Raw genomic sequence first — 17724 nt, forward strand, 5'->3', positions numbered from 1 at the left:
ATTCATATCCACTTCAGCAAATCTGGACTACACTAACTTTCAGATGAGCATAGACTAAAGACACATAACCAATAAAGAATGCATGGAATTAAGAGGTGCAGCAGCACACAATTTACCAAAATTGGGCGCAGGTCATTTATGTAATTTAATCCCATGGGCAAAATTCTATCTGCTGTCTGAACATGATCGTACAACATGCAAGTTGTGTTATCTTGCCACTCTTGCTATGTACTGCAGCACTAAGGAGGAACCACCTGTTCGTCTCATCCGACTGCTACTTCTCTTCAAGGAATGCCTGTGTTTTAATGGAATGCCTATGAATTCTAATTGTGCAATACATTCAGAAGAATATAGAAACAAAACAAGAACTGGAACAAAAAAGTTGTTTCAACAAAACCAAAAACCAACAACAGTAGAGAAGTGAAAATTAACTCAAAAATATGTCTCTTCCATTAGGGGCAAGTGCTGGCTTTGAGATACCATATTATGAAATACGATACTAGGAACAAGAGAGCATGTGTACTGAAGGCTGCTACAATGGAACTAAAGGTGATTTCAGTGCAAAGCCATTAACATTGTTCTGTTCAGAAGCTTTCTTCATAACTTGTTATATAAAATGGTGGTATCCTACATTACGAATTTCTTTGTGTTTGACATTCTGTGGATGGCTGACAAGCTGATGCAATTGCAATCAATATATATCCCATTTTCTGGCTGCAATTTTTCTCAGCTTGATGCCCATATGCACCTCTTTCTGCAGATAGGTAACTAGACATCAATTAACAGAATAAAAGTGCAGGCAGAAGACTATACTTTCCAGTTGAATGGTGGCAAAAGTTAGGATGACAAATACATTTGAAGGCCTGATTCACTGCTCATTAGAAGCCCTCCAATTACAGCATACAACGTCTTATGTGCATCAGTGAAAGCAAATCATTTGCAAGACTAGCCACGCCCTTAAGAAGCCACCAACAACCCTTTCAGGCTTTGTTGCAGTGCAGTGACCGAACAATAGCTGTGAAGGAAAGATTTACATTTATATAGCACCTTACATGACCACAGGACACACCAAGTGCTTTAAGCCAATGAAGTACCTTTGAAGTGTAGTTACTATTGTAATGTGGGAAATGCAGCAGCCACACTGAGGAATTATCTTCACGGGGTCCAGGTTGGAAGACACTTGTTGCTAATGTGACCCACATGTTGTTATGAAGTGACAAGCCAATTAGCTGTTGCCTTAAGCCTGCACATGCAGCTTCCTTCTCCTTCATTTTTGTCTTTCACTTCTTAATTCCTTACTCCTTCAGCCTTGGTAAAGGCTGCTAATGAGCTGAGGTGCTTTTTGACATAAGCAATTTGAGTACTAGCCTTGAAGAAAAGGTATCTTTTGTTAGTGGACAGGTTTCTCCATACATTTGCAAATTATTACAATTTTTTTGCCTCCGATGCAAATTGTGACACAGAAGCTTGTACGTGTATTAGCTAAAGTTCAATGGACATATCTCTATATGCATTCTTTTGAAAGAAAAATACATGATGTGCTAGGGAAAAGGTGTCAAACTTAAGTCTTGTGGACTGGGATCGACCCACAGAGCACCGTTATTCAGCCTGTAAACTCCTGAACTGGCTGTCTGCCCTTGTTCACTGGGTAATGTTAAATTTGGGGAAGAAGATGCATTTCCCACTCAGGTTTGAAAGCCTAGACCTTTTAACTTGGGTATTACTAATCAATCACCTGATGTCAAATTTAAAATTCATAAAGGTTTGATTAAAGCATTTTAAATTGGATGTGCAAATTCTACATTTCCCTCTCTCCTGTTGTGCGTAATCGATGGTGATTAGGCAACTACTCACTGTTGCTGAATAGGTTGTTTGTGTTTCAGGTGAGCTTGTTTTAGAGTTGTCTTTGCAGACTGGGTGGTTTTCACTGACTCAAACTGACTCATTAATGTAAAAGAAAATAAAGATATATTGGTGCATAATTTTATGTTTAATGAAGAAAATGTACTACAGGAGTTGCTTAAAGTGACAGCATTACTTCTTCATGAATTTTTATTTATTTATACATTCAACGTCTTGTAACATTAATTCCTGATTTTTATGTTCTGTGGTCACAACTGGTCACCATATTTTTAGTCAAAGAGAACCGTAGATCAAAAGTAACGTGCATTTCTAGAGAAATGGGGAATTCCATATATCATCGCTGATGTCAATGGAAAAAAACACCTAATGATTCATAAACAGCTGTGTCAAAAGAATGTGCTATTCAAAGATATTAGGAAGAAAACCATAATGAGAAGTACAGTAGGTACACAGAAAAATTATGAGCAGATAAGTTTTCTTAACTGGAACCATCATTAAGAAAGGAGCGGCCAATGTTTACTGATGCTCTCCACATGAGTGATGCTGCTGTTAAGGTGAACAATGTCATTTCCCATAAAATAACTATGGTCAGAATATTTTGGATGGTGGGGTTCCCAATCCTGCCATCTAAAGAATCAGCAGGGAACATCCCCACCTTCCTTGCCTTCCTTGCAGCCATTTCACACTCAAATGAGCGTCAATCGGCTGCAAGTGGGACTTCCGTCCCTCACTTGGGAGGAGGTCTCATCTTAGAGAGGTGATCATCTGGCTGCTCTCTAGTCCCTGCAGTGACAAGAGGAGGTACATGAAGATGACAGAGCGTAAGTGCCGAGACTGGATGGAAAGGTAAGTTTTCGGGGCCCCAGGGAAGGGAGGAAAGTGGGCAATTGGGGTGTCAGAGGGAGAGGGCCAGTGGGGGGAGGAAGGTCCAGTGGCAATCGGACCTTAAGTGGGGGGGGGGGCGCCCAAATCTGAAAGAGGGCTTCTGACGGAGGCATCCCCACCCCCCTTACCATCTGAGGCACCGATCATTTTTCAGGCATTCCCCATTCCCAGGAATCCTCCCGCCAGCCTAAAAATTGAGGTTGGGCGGGAAATGGCCCTTTAAGTGGCCAGTTATTGGCCTTTTAGGGCCTCAATTGAGGCAAGGGCGGGTGGCCCGCCCAAGGCCTCACCCAGCCCAGCATAAAATCGCTGCAAGGTTGGGGCAGGCAAGAACCCAGCAGGAAACCCATTCCTTCTCTTTCATTCTCCTGCCTGCCTAAAAACCTTCTGGCGGGGGAGCGTGAAATTCAGACCGATGTCTGTGAAACCACTGTCCGAGGGAAAATTTTGCAGAATGCATGCTAAAAGCTGCAAAAACAGTGGCTGGAAACTTTCAAACTTATAAAACTCTCAGGCCTCAGGATCATTTCAGGACCCTGACCATGGTCATGTCGGAGATCTGCCACCCTGGTGCGATCTTACACAAGGCAGTCAATTAACAGGTCATTTCCAGGAGCCCTGTCCAATTAGAGATGAACATCAGGTTTCAACGTTGGGAAATGCATTCAGCAGGGCTCATTAATATGGTAGCCGGCTGCTTTCACAGTGTGGGTGCTCCTGAGGGGCCAGCAGAAGCATCAGTGGCGCACTGGAGGCACCTTCAATAGGAGGGGAGTGGCTGCCATTGCATCAGGCACAGCTGTTGCAGAGACATCAGTCTTCATGAACTGGCTGCCTTTTGCTTGGGATACATGAGCATTGAGAATTACTGCCAGCCAGTGATTAAAAGTCCTCAATTGTTACGCAGCTTTGACCCTCTGCTGTGAAGCCATCTCCAATGCATTGCCACATTCCTCACACAGCGGGTAGTCTGTGCGATGCTGGAAAACTTGCCTCCCTCTATGAAAATGGACGTTCATTGAGGCCTTAATTGTCCCCCCATCTTCCATAACTGGGCAGCCAATTCCACTTTGAGCCAGCCTCTGGGAAATCTGTCCAGAGCCTACATGGCACGCTGCATTCTAAGCTTTCACATATCCACCACCAAAACTGCCTTGATGGGCTGGGAAAATTCCAGCCAGTGTGCCCAGTTAAGTAGCAAGCTTTCAATAAACAAGATCACTAAGAAAATCAATACTTTAGCTGCAAATTCCAGGGCAATGCAAAGTCCTTTAGCCACATTTCCAATTGCAACTGATTAAAGCATTGATGAAACAAATGTGGCTTAGCTCACAGTATTTATTCATGGAGTTGATGAGAACATTGTAGAAGTGATGCTGCTGCGAGGCACAAAAGCAGCAAATGCTCTTCGACAATTTGGTGCAGATTGTGGACAAACAGGATGACAGCGGCAACAAACAGGGCACCTACAAGGGTGAGCAAGAAGTCTGGAGCTGTGGTTAAAACTAAAGGACAAAGTGCAAAGTATTTACCAAAAGAGCAGTTTGGTCATTTTCGCTGCATTTTACGTCAAGAAGCATCATGTCTTGCTAATCCAAAATGATCACATCATGGTTATTAAAATCGCACATTTTATACAGAGTACCCTTCTCACTCACAAGCAGTTTAGCCAACAGTTGTGAGAATGTGAAGCTCACCATAGGCTGGCGTAACACTGTGTAGTTCAATGGCTCAGTCAGGGAACTGTGCTGATGGCCTTTTTCTGGAATGACCTTTTGAATTCCATCTGTTCTTGGATCAGAAAGGGGAAGATATTGCCAACTTACAGGACAGTAAATGTCTCCAAGACCCTGCTTTCATGGAGAACATTATAAAACCCATGAACTTACTCAATAGAAGAATGTGACACACAACCAAGTAGTGGAAGAATAGCATGTCAACTTGGAACTTGAAATAAAGCTTGAAATTGTGAGAGAAGCAACTTTCCCAGGGAAACTTGGCACATTTTCCTTGAAATCACAATGTGACAGAAAGACAAGTTTGCCGATATTGCTGTTACCAAATGATAGCAAAACCTGACACCAAATTATCTCAATCCAGTAGCCTTTACATCAAATATTCTTTCCTTTTGTGGGAGCATAAACTTGTGTAAACAAATATTCTCTATCATGGATATTAACAAGCCTAAAATACATTTTCAACTTTGTGACACAAACCAGAATCTGGTGCTCAAGACAGCCAAAGCCCAGTCACTCATTTCAAATATTGTGGCAATGGTTCAAGTCAAGTGGTGTCAGATAAAAGAGGCTGAATAATATGCACTGCTGCAATGCATGGGCCATGCACTCAGGAGTGGCCGGCATTCAGACTTCCGAGTCCACTGCCCAAAGACGCAAATAAAGCATCAGTTGGGCCAATTAAGTGTGCTAGGCAGATTGTGGAGTGCAGTCTGAGAGTATCCCACCCAATCAGAGCAGTAGGGCAGGATATCTAGCGTTGGAGCTCGTTGGCTGCGACTTGGATCAAAGTCATGGCCTGTAATTTAAAAGGGCCACTCTGGCCTCTTCAGCAGAGCAACGCAGAAATGGATGTCTCCGCACGAGGTCTCAGGTTCTTCAATCATGAATTTAACTTAGTATACATTGGGCAGAATTTAGCCCTTGTTGGGCAGACTTGGCGTGGCTGTCGTGAAGCTGACCGCCGCCCACGATCGAGGCCGGAAGGTGATTTCACACTTGCGGGCCAATTAAGGCCCACCCAGCATGAAATGTGAGCAGCAGTGCTGCCTGTGCATGGAGCGGGAGGGAGGAGGGTGAGTGGGGTGACCCAAACGTCACGTATGCACACAAGTGTACGCTTCAGAATCTCCCTGAGGTACAGAGCTGCCTCAGGGAGATGAAGAGTTTTCAAAAAAAAATTGAAAAATGTTTTAAAACATGTCCCCTCATGTGACTCTGTCACATGAGCAGGGACATGTTATTTATTAAACTTTAAATTTTTTATTTTATTTTTATTTGCTTTTGGAAACCTCATCCCGCCCATGGATGAGGTTTCAGAAAAAGTGCAAAGGCCACTTGGCCTTTTCGCCTTTCACCAAACGTAAGGTTAGACAGGCAGTGAAAAATATAAGTTAATTTGAGACTTTAATGGCCTTAACAGGCCTTTTAATTGCCAGCAGGGGTGCTGCCAATACCCACACACACCCGCCAACCGAAATATCGCACGACTGCTCATTGATGTTGGGACGCTCACCCAACGTCAACGCGCGTCATTTTATGCTTGAGCAGGTCGGGGGCACGCCCGCCCGCCGAGGTAAACATTTTTGCCCATTGACTTCTTCCACAAAGTGTTTCCAACAGCCAAAGAACACTGAACAGCCAAAATTTAACTCTGCCTTCAGAGAACCCACAATTACACCCCACCTGATGAAAAAACAGGAAACACAGCTGATGTAAATCCCACTCTGAAAGTGTTTTATTCCATTCTGCACGTATTATGCCAGTCACTTGCTTTTTTAATGAGTGCAGCTAGCCTATTATCTTCAATTTACATAGCGCGGGCTGGCTCCCAGTTTCCAGACCCGCCCGTTAATCTTATTATCCCAGACTGCCGTGATGATGCCAGGAATGTGACCCGATGTCTTCAGGACTGATAATACATTGGAGTCCTGTATCCCATTCTCTCAGTTCCTTCACCTCCATCGCATCTGTTCTGATGATGCCACTTTCAAAAACAGTTCCTCTGACATGTCCTCCTTCTTCCTTAACCGAGGTTTTCCACCCACGGTGGTTGACAGGGCCCTCAACTGTGTCCGGCCCATCTCCCGCGCATCCGCCCTCACACCTTCTCCTCCCTCCCAGAAACATGATAGGGTCCCCCTTGTCCTCACTTATCATCCCACCAGCCTCCGCATTCAAAGGATCATCCTCCGCCATTTCCGCAAACTCCAGCATGATGCCACCACCAAATACATCTTCCCTTCACCCCCCCGGCGGCATTCCGTAGGGATCGTTCCCTCCTTGACACCCTGGTCCACTCCTCCATCACCCCCTACTCCTCAACCCCCTCCCACGGCACCTTCCCATGCAACCGCAGAAGATGCAACACCTGCCCCTTCACTTCCCCTCTCCTCACCATCCAAAGCCCCAAACACTCTTTTCAAGTGAAGCAGCATTTCACTTGCACTTCCCTCAATTTAGTCTACTGCATTCGTTGCTCCCAATGCGGTTTCCTCTACATTGGAGAGACCAAACGCAGACTGGGTGACCGCTTTGCAGAACACCTTCGGTCTGTCCGCAAGCATTACCCAGACCTCCCTGTCGCTTGCCATTTCAACACTCCACCCTGCTCTCATGCCCACTTTTCCGTCCTTGGCTTGCTGCATTGTTCCAGTGAAGCTCAACGCAAACTGGAGGAACAGCACCTCATCTTCCGACTAGGCAATTTACAGCCTTCTGGACTGAATATTGAGTTCAACAATTTTAGATCATGAGCTCTCTCCTCCATCCCCACCCCCTTTCTGTTTTTTCCCCCTCCTTCTTGTTTTTTCCAATAATTTATATAGATTTTTCTTTTCCCACCTATTTCCATTATTTTTAAATGTATTTCCATCCATTGTTTTATCTCTACCTTTTAGCCTTTTTAGTATTCCTTCACCCCACCCCCACTCGAGCTATCTGTACCTTGTTTGTCCTGCTTTCTACCCTTAATTAGCACATTCCTTTAGATAATATCACCACCTTCAACACCTCTTTATCCTTTTGTCTGTGACATCTTTTGGTTATCTCCACCTATCACTGGCCCTTTACCTAGCTCTTCTTGTCCCAACACCACCCCCCCCACCCCCCCCCACCCCCACTTAAACCAGCTTACTTTTCATCCTTTTTCTATTTTTACTTAGTTCTGTTGAAGGGTCATGAGGACTCGAAACGTCAACTGTACTCTTCTCCACTGATGCTGCCAGACCTGCTGAGTTTTTCCAGGTATTTCTGTTTTTGTTTTTGTTATACATTGGCGCATACGTGTTTCGCTCCCCTTTTCAGAGCATATTATTCAGGCCAAGGAAACAATTGCTGCAGCATACATATATAAATATAAATATATATATCTCCTCTTTCATCCATCCTCATTCTGAGGGTTGGCTGCACTATGAACAAGCTTTTTCTCCTGATTTAAATTCTCTGCTGCCCTCATTGCCTGTCCCATAGAGCAGCCAGTCCACATTCTGTTATTATCCATCCATGCCATCTTAGGTCTTCCATGTACATATTTTCCAGGTGCTTTACCTTGTATTACCTCTTTTATTTTCCCAAATATCCTCTCCTGTTCGCATCACACATCCAAAATGTGAGATTCCTTGATATCACGGCCTCAAATAAGTTCCTCTTAACACCAGCTTTCTCAAGGGCCCACTCGTTTGTCTGCTTGGCAGTCCATGACACACCTAATATCCGTCTCAGTCCTTTTGTTTCAAAAATTCTTATTTGAGCATCGTCACTCTTCTTGGTGGCTGTCATGAAGCTACAAATGCATATAATATTTTGGAAAATATTTTTCTTTTGAAATAGAGGTTTAGACTGTGGGTGTGTCTTAATTGGATTAAAATCAGCTAGTCTGGGTGCTTTGATGGGTACTAGTTTTGATATGTAAGAGAGATAGTGTGCATTTGCATTTTTTGAATACAGCATTCATGAAATGGAGTGAAAATTGACACCTTTCTAGCAGCTACCAAGCCATATGTTTATATTACTAATAAAATTGGTACTATGAAAAAGGTTTCATTGTTAAAAAGTAAAGTTCCAAGAGGCTGGTGAGACAATGAGAATTTGAATTCAATCCGTGGTGGTAGGTACAACTTCAGCAGTTTTCGGGTGTGCAGAGCAGAGGCAATGTGAGATCAAAAGGCAGCTGTAAGCCTACCACTGTGTCTGCAAAGAACCTCATTTTGAATTTGTAAGGTGAAAATGCTTTGCCTGGTGTCTGGTTAAGTCTATGGGTTGCTGATGCCTTAATGGAGATTAGTCTGGGAATTTGTCAAAAGTTATGATAGTAATAATTTGTAGCCATGTGTACATATATTTTAACCTGTGTAAATTAATAAAATGTTTCATTTAGTTTAAAGCCTCGAGAACTGGTGGTCTGATTCGTGATTTTAGAATTTCATCTCAAACATAATACTTAAAATTAAAGGTTATGACAATTGTTTAAAGTTCCCTTCTGGGATTCTTAAATAACTCCGCTTTACCAACTGCACCGGTCATAACAATGGCCCGGCTTTCACAGTCATACATTGTCACCGGCCACACAAGGGCTTTCAGAACATGAATTTGCATTGTAATTGAAATGCTGTGGCTACTTCATACGCTTGTAAGTGAGTTCACAATGTCATGACCCTTGTTAAGTCTAGCCCAAATTTCTTCAGTAGCCTCTGTATCTTCCATGATGAGTGGCCCAAGACCTGTTCAAGCTGAATTCCTGTAATCAGAATTTTGCAGGTGTTTCCATCCACCCCCATCATCTTTGTCATGTTAACATTGATCAGGAGACTGTACTTCTGGCTAACTTGATCAAGACAATCCATCAACTCCTGTAGCTCCTCTGCTGAGTTAGTGAGCAGGATAATGTCATCAGCATATCAAAGATTCCAAATTTGCCGCTCGCCAATCAATATCCTACCTTTACATTCATCCAGTGTCTCTCTCATAACCATTTATGCTAGGATGTTGAATAAATATAGTGAGAGGACACACCCCTTTCTAACACCCTTATGACTCTGAACCATTCTGAGAGGGTGCTGGCAACTTTGACTTAGTTTGGTGCTTGCAATAAAGCTTGGCTATAAAGCTATACATCCTTTCAAAATTTGACCCGCGCCTCAACGAGGTGAAGGGGTGAACAACTAGAAGTAGGGGATAGCTTGTTGAGGCTATGCTATCAGTCTTGACTGAAGTATCACCTAGGGCATTACACACGATGGAAAAGTTCAACATGAACTCCGAAAATAGCTGGCTAACATGGGCGGTGAAGACTTGGGCAGCAGCAGGTCTTCTGGTCGCTGGCTGGGTGAGTGACCACAGTTAAAGTGGCAATGGCTAACCTGTGACAACAGGAAGGCAGATATCCAGCGCAACTGGAGAATGGCTTCCTCACTGAGAGGTGGGCAATGGATAATATGTATAGCACCTTTCATGACCTCAGGAACTCCCAGACAACTTTACTGGTCAATTAAATGCTTTTGTAATATAATCACAGTTGCAATGTAGCAAATAAAATCTAAATGTATGGAAGTGCCAATATATGTTTTATCCTTATCTATTTTAATACCTTTTGCTGAATTGAGCTCACACAAAATGCCAGGATATTGGATGAGGCACATGATATAAAATGTTTGCACCATCCCCCCACCTCCCCGGCCTTCCCCATGTGAGAGGGTGTCTGTTACCTTTAATGTAACAAAGTCCAACAGTTTTGGAACGTGTTAGCCAGTTCCAGAAGCATCCAACACTCTTAAGATTTTCCTGGCTCTGTCATAAAGCATGACAGCCAGAATGTAACATCTGGACAAAGTCAATATACAGTTTTTAAACATCCCACTGTATTCTTGTGGCTTTGCTGAAGTAAAGCGGAAAATGTGCTAATTTGCAAGGAAAGGGGAACAATGGTTCGTAATATACAATGCATTAATTCGGTTGCTAAGTACAGCTGTGCCCTATTAAGTTCAGAAAGTCTAATTGTTGTTAATTAAATGGAAGCTCAGATCACTGAGAGTTTAATTGTTTGGTTAAGGAACCAGTCTCACTAAACATGTTAGTAGATAACAGTAGATAGGCTCAACGTCAGATACTGTAATGATTTCGTTCCACTTGTACAATTTCTTTAGGCAGCTTTTTTCAAACTATACTTTAATCATGGAAGAGAAACAAATTAGTGGAGAACATGGATTTTAAAAAAAGGGAAACCAAGGCCAATACAAGATCTGGCTAGTCTGAAAATGGACATCCTTCAGAGAGCACTTGCAATAGATATGGGCCGAGATTTTCCAGCCCCGCCCACCGTGGGCGAAGCGGTGACCCAGCCAAAAGTCCATTAACATTCGGCAGGACAAGGCAATCCCAGCGGCGGCGAGGCCAGAAAATCCCACTCATGGTTTTTAATAAAACTATAAATATATTACTAACAAATCTCCCCTGGTAATAAGAACAGAAAAGGCTGGAAATACTCAGGAGGTCAGGCAGCATCTGAGAGAAGAAATAGAGATAACATTTCAGATCAATGATCTGTCATCAGAATTCAAAAAAGACAAATGTTACAGGTTTAAATCAAGTGCAGAGGGAGAGAAAGGTGAGGGGGTGGGAGACGGAGAATGAGTAAATGGAAAAGTTTGTGATAGAGTGGAAGGCAGAAGAGATGAAATGAGCAGAGGGATGAAGGGCAATGCAAAAGGAAATGGGAATGGGACAAGAGATAAACAATGGTCTAGAAGAGGCCAAGCCCCGAAGGACATGGCTGCCAGACTGGGCCTGTAACAGGTGGTGAGAGAACCAACACAAAGGAAAAAGCTACTTGACCTTATTCTTGCCAATCTACATGTTGCAAATGCATCAGTCCAGGACAGTGTTGGTAGGAGAGACCACCACACACTCCTTATGGAAACAAAGTCATGTCTTCAAAATTGGAACACCCTCTATTATACTATATGGCACCACTGCTATGGTAAATGGGCAAGGCTCAGAATAGATTTAACAGCTCAAAAGTGGCCATCCATGAGGTACTGTGGGCCATCAGCAGCAGCAGAATTGTATTTAATCACAATCTGTAACCTCATGGCCCAGCATATCATTCAATCTACCTTAACACTAAGTCCTTGCTTCAATGTTGTAGTTGCATTCCTGAGAAGTTCAACTTTAAGCCTGGTGCAGATATGATGGGCTGAATGGCCTCTATCTGCACTGTAACTTTTCTACGGTTCCAACTGAAACAATGTTAAGTGAATCAGATTTTTCCATAATAACCAATGTAAAATCTGTGTGACCTTTTCCATCAGAAAAAAAACATGATTCTTGGAGGCCAATCATCCCAGCCCCAGGACATCACTGCAGGCATTCCTCAGGGTAGCGTCCTAGGCTCAGCCATCTTCAGTCGCTTCATCAATGACCTTCTCTCCATCCTAAGGTCAGAAGAGGATGCACTGGGGTGATTGCACAATGTTCTGTACCACTGGCAATTCTTCAGATAATGAAGCAGTCTGTACCTGCACACAGCAAGACTGTACAACATGTAGGCTTAGGCTGAATGGGGAAAAGGCAAGAAAGTGGAATTTAAGCCCAAGATCAGCCATGATCATAATGAATGGTGGAACAGGCTCACCAGGCCATATGGTCTACTCCTGCTCCTATCTCTTATGTTCTTATGTAGGCTGATAAGTGGCATGTAATGTCTGCACTTGTGTGCAGGTTCACAAGTTCTTTGTAATATCCAAATCTAAAAAGAGAGAATCTAAACACCTCTGTTTGACATTGAATGACATTACCATTGCTAAATCTCCCACCATTAACAACCTGGGGTTACTATTGACCAAAAGCTAACTGGGCCAGCCACATAAATATTGTGACATGAGCTGATCAGAGGCTGGGACTTCTGCAACAAGTAATTCACCTCTTGATTCTCCAAAGCTCTTCCACCATCTACAAGGCACAAGTCAGGATTGTGACGGGTTACTCTGACTTGTCATAATGAGTACAGATCTAATGACACTCAAGAAGCTCAACATCAATTAGGACAAGACAGCCTGTTTAACTGATTCCCCACCCACCATCAGCACACTGGTATAAGTGTGCATTATCTACAATATGCACTGCAGCACATCTCCAGGGTTCCTTCAACAGCACCTTCCACAGCCCTGAACTCTATTACCTAGAAGAACAAGGGCAGCAGATGCATACACCAACGCCTGCAGGTTTCCATCCTGACTTGGAAATATATCATTGTTCCTTCACTGGGTCAAAATCCTGGACCTTTCTCCCTAACAACAACGTGGTTATACCTGCAATACATGGACTACAGTGGTTCAAGAAGGAAGTACACCCCCAGCTGGTCTTGCCAGCGACGCCCACATCCCATGAATGAATAATGAAGAAAAACGGAATCATCATCAATCGCTTCCATCTGAAAAAACTGTTGAACTTATTGTTAAGTCCAGAGGACTGCAACATGCCTAATCGAAAGCTGAGGTACTGTTCCTTGGCTTATGTTGAGCTTCATTGGAACATTGTAGGTGGTGGAAGACAGAAAGGTCAGAATGTGAGTGGAGAGAAGAATTGAAATGACAGGCTCCTGCAGTACTGTTCATGTGGATATGCTGTCTTATAATGTCAGAAGCATGTCCCTTTAAAGCTATGTAGTCTCCTCATTTTTAAGTAAATACAGGGCTCAAACAAATGTCAAATTGCAGATTCTTGGTCAGATATTGTGTGTTCCAGGACAGTTTCTTTGCTTAATATTTTTCTCAAGTATGACAGGATGTTAATGTGACAGGAAGTGTGACAGAAAAATGCAATGGACAGAAAATGCACTACTCGGAGTAAAATTCAACTTTAGTGAGGGTGGATAATGAGAACTAGAGGAGGAGTTTTAACAAGCAGCCAATCCACTCACACCATTCTGCACCTCTGCCAACGTTTAATTTTACCCCCATCATTTTTACATTTGCAAAACAATGAAATATTATAGATAATGAGATGGATGCAATTTTTACATTATTCTGACCTGATATTCTCACCAATTCAAACTTAGCAAATAAAAAAAGCCCATTTCAACTCAACATTGATGAGATTCCATACAACTGGCCACTAAAATAAAGGGGTAGGAATTCTGATGGAAGTTCATCAATCTGAAACATTGGGGATGATTTTAACTCTGTGTAAATGAATGGATTTTGACTAAGTTAAAGTCTCGCCTGCTGACTGTTTCTTTCTCCACAGATGCTGACAGTCTTGTACATTTCCAGCATTATCTGTTTTAATTTCAGATTTCCAGCAGTACTTTGATTTTCAATCAAGGGTTCCGTTGAAGGATTCACACATAAACATTAACCAATCTCTTTATGCTGATAGACCTGTCATGCATTTCCAACATTTTATGCTATATTCAAAATAAAAATTGAAGTTACCTCCAAATTCTCATCAACAAATTCTTGTAAATTAGGGCAGTGATGCATCTGCTTAATAACACAAAATCAGCAGCAACCAAATGGCAGTTAAAGGTGGGGATTGTAGTGTGATATTGGTGCATTGATATTATTCCTACTACATGCTGAAGTATTGTAGATGCCTGATGGTCTCATGGGTAGTAATAGTCCATCCAGTTTCATGACGTACAGGGCAAAATGGTAGCAAGCGTTGATTTCACATTTGGCTTTATGAAGATCAAAACTTTGTGTGAGGAATTGTATACACAGGAAAAAGAAAATGTAGTGCATGTCACATTATTTTCATGTTTTGAAAGCCAACAAACCAGCTGTGTGGCTTAAACAAATCTGTAATTAGTGTTTTGTTAGCAGCCCTGTTGCATAAAATTGGTATAAGTGGTTTGTACACCTGTGCCAATAATACGTCAGATTTTAGTGTTTTTTAAAAACAGATGAAGACAAGCAAAAAATGGTATTGATTTAAGTATCATTCTAACACTGAGCTGTATTGTAACATTGTGAAAGTAAATGATGTGGCTAGCTGAACTTTGATAACATTTTGAAAATAAACTTTAAGAGCAATATTATATTTTATGAATATAGTGTTGATTTGTTTGAATTGCCTGAATAAATGAATAAATTTCTCTACTTACGCAAGCTGTGGCAGTGATGGTGACGGAGCTAGAGATAAATGACTGCCCATCATTCAAACTCACAGATACATCCATTGTTCTGAAATAGAAATATAATACATGTAATCAACAAAAAAATATTTATGGCAATTTCATAATCTAACAAAGTACATAACGAATAAACTAATGGCAGGTTTTAGATCGCAAGAATACAGTTCTAAGTGAATACATATTTTTCATTATTTCTGTATGTTTAGGTCATAGAATTAAATTCTGTGTTAATAGGATGTCATCCCATAATTGGTCATCCATGCTTTCATATATCTATTAGCACTATTACATAAATCACACAGTAACGTTTGTTGTAAGATGTACTTTCAGAAGTTTGTCAATTGTTTAGATTTCAGAATTGACTGCAATTATTTTGTTTCTCATTATCATTGATGTACAAAAGGTATAGCATTATGAATATTATCCAACAGCATTGTGCACATAGTAATGCACAGACAAGGTAAAAATACATTGGGCTAGAAAAGCCTCCATGCATTTTCTTGGCTGTGGGGGTCGCTATTCCCAACCTGCCCATTTCGATTGCGGCAGAGGTAGGCTGCACACAAATTTGGTCCTGCCTCCTCATTTACTCAACTGTAGCATTTGGGTGAGCAGGGCCCACGCTGCCGCTTGCTTGCATGCTCAGTGGGGACCGAGCAGCATGTGCTAACAATACATAGTGCAGCCTGCCTTCTTTTCTTAAAAACAGACTGACCCATGGGAAGAGTCACTGAATTACATAAGGCTGCGGACTGCCATTGCTGTAATTCTAAAAAAGGGAAATGGAACCATTAGGGCAAAGAGAGTTCAGGTTCAGTCAAATGAGTTGGGTAGATGAAAATTGCATTTTGCCAGCTCTATTTGAATGGATGTAGGCAGGAAGTGCACTGACAATTTTATGAGAAGTTAAGAAGGCAAATCAATGACAGCCATTCATATTATCAATGCCAGGAGCTTATATCCACTTCAGACCCCTTACCCTTGTGCAAATGAACATGAAAAAACTCTTCAAAGAAACAGCAGGTTATTTCAAGCTCATAGAGATATCAGCCAAACTAAGCTTTCACTCCTCTCTGTAGCTATATTAACATTGATGGCTGAGATCTAAGTCCATTAGCCATTCTTGGATCTCAGAAGCTCTCTGATCAGCTTGCTTTTGATGATAGAGTTGCCAGATGGCCTCATTATGATTGCCTAGCCTGGCCACTGTGCTACTGGCACTGCTGGGTCTACAGAGCTGCTGGATAATCGGATTAGATGGCAGCTCTCTGTTGCGTGACTTCCTCCTGAGTGAGCGGCAAAAGTCCCATCTCCGGCCAATTAAAGCTCCTTTGAGCATTAAACAGCTACAGTGCAGCCAGTATCAGCAGGAAATGTTCCCCACTGACTCTTCAGATGGCGAGGCAGGAAACCCCACCACCCAAACAATCCTGCCTTTGGTCTTTCTTTGCCTAGCAATTTTTATGTTCCTATGCAAATGTCATATTGAGAATATTTACCACAATACATTGAAAAATCAGTGTTTTTTTGATTTAAAGGGGTTTTTAATTCTGAAATGTGACCATTACTGATTTAATTTGTAATCCATGAACTCTGCATATATGTAATAATTATCTACTTGAGAGAACAGGTGAGATTATGACTCATTCAAAACCCATCCACTTAGAGTTAAGATCGAGCCCAAAGCCTTTCTGAATTTTAAAGTGTATTTGAATGTATTTTCCAGAGGAAGTGATTTCAGAAAAAAAACTATTATTAAATTAGTAGCATCTGGGCAAGATTTAAGAGTCTCATTCAGAGAGATAGTAGGAGTACACTTCTCTGAGTTAGGGTTCAAACATATTGATGGTGGAATACAGGAAACAATTATGCATCTGTATTTGAAATAAGTGTTTTAAGTATCTACATTCAATGCAAAATGGAAAATCATTTAAAAATACAATTTCCTCTGTTTTTTAAATAACATAGCCTCTTAATCTTTTAGACTTTAATCTGAAGGATGAATTTAGTTTTATGATGTAGATTTATGTGTTCATTCACCTGAGACAATTCTTCAAGTCCTCATTCCAAATTTAATTGCTGTTTTCTTTTAGAAAAATAGGGCTATATTTAGAATCCTGTTACACAGAAAAACAATATTCTAATGTATTTATTTCTATCCCGTTGAGATTAGACACACACGCATAGGGCGATATTTAATGGAGGGTCTTATCCATCTGCTGGAAAGCAAGCGAGAGCCCGTGTATCACCTCTTTTCCAAAAGCCCCGGCAAATTAAGTTCAAATCAGGCACTTAACTGGGCAGCGGCGGGCATTCTCTGGGATCAAGGACCCTTGGGACGACACAGGAGTCCTGCCCACTAAGAGCTGCCAGCCAGTCAAATGCCGGCAGCTCTTTATTGCTCACAGCGCCACTGGGGAGGTGGTGGCTACAGCCAGTACTACATCCACTGAGGCACAGAATCAGCAAGGGCCCAGGGATAGGTGAGTGACGGTGGGAAGGGGAACAACAGGTGGGGATCATGGGGAAGGTCAGGAGGTGGTTGGCAGCAAGGGCAGGGGGATGGCTCTCAGTGGGCCCCTTCTCCCTGATGTCAGGACCCTCAATCAAGCACCGAGTGTCTGACAATGAGACCCCTGCCCCGTGCACCTCTCCCTCCAAACATGTCAGGGTTTGCTTCTCTAGTTCCGTGCATGGTGAGTCCCCCATGCACCGCTCAGTGAATAACAGCTGTGACGAGATGAGGCTCTTAAGTGGGCATTAATTGAAGGAAAGACAATATGGTTTCAAGTCACGATGGCTTGTGCTTTGGAGGGGAATTTGCAGGTGGTGGTGTTCCCATGCATTCGCTGCCCTTGTCCTTCTTGGTGGTGGAGGCCACGGGTTTGGAGGGTGCTGTTAAAGGAGTCTTGGTGAGTTACTACAGTGCATCTTGTAGATGGTACACACTGCTGCCACTGTGTGTCTGTGGCGGAGGAAGTGAATGTTTAAGCTGGTGGATGGTGTGTCGATCAAACAGACCACTTTGTTCTGGATGGTGCTTCTCGAGTGTTCCTGGAGCTGCACTTATCCAGGCAAGTGGACAGTATTCCATCAAACTGCTGACTT

General features: G+C 42.4%; 1 protein-coding gene across 1 annotated transcript in view; it reads right to left on the reverse strand.

Moving 5' to 3' along the window:
- antxr2a (ANTXR cell adhesion molecule 2a) overlaps positions 1-17724 on the reverse strand; it is a 303824-nt gene that overhangs the window by 158367 nt on the left and 127733 nt on the right. Inside the window, exon 11 of the mRNA XM_078543719.1 lies at positions 14587-14665. Coding sequence (XP_078399845.1) covers positions 14587-14665 — 79 coding nt within the window. The remainder of the gene's footprint in view (positions 1-14586; positions 14666-17724) is intronic.

This window comes from Cetorhinus maximus, chromosome 1 (genome assembly GCF_964194155.1).
Source record: "Cetorhinus maximus chromosome 1, sCetMax3.hap1.1, whole genome shotgun sequence".
Classification (NCBI taxonomy): domain Eukaryota; kingdom Metazoa; phylum Chordata; class Chondrichthyes; order Lamniformes; family Cetorhinidae; genus Cetorhinus; species Cetorhinus maximus.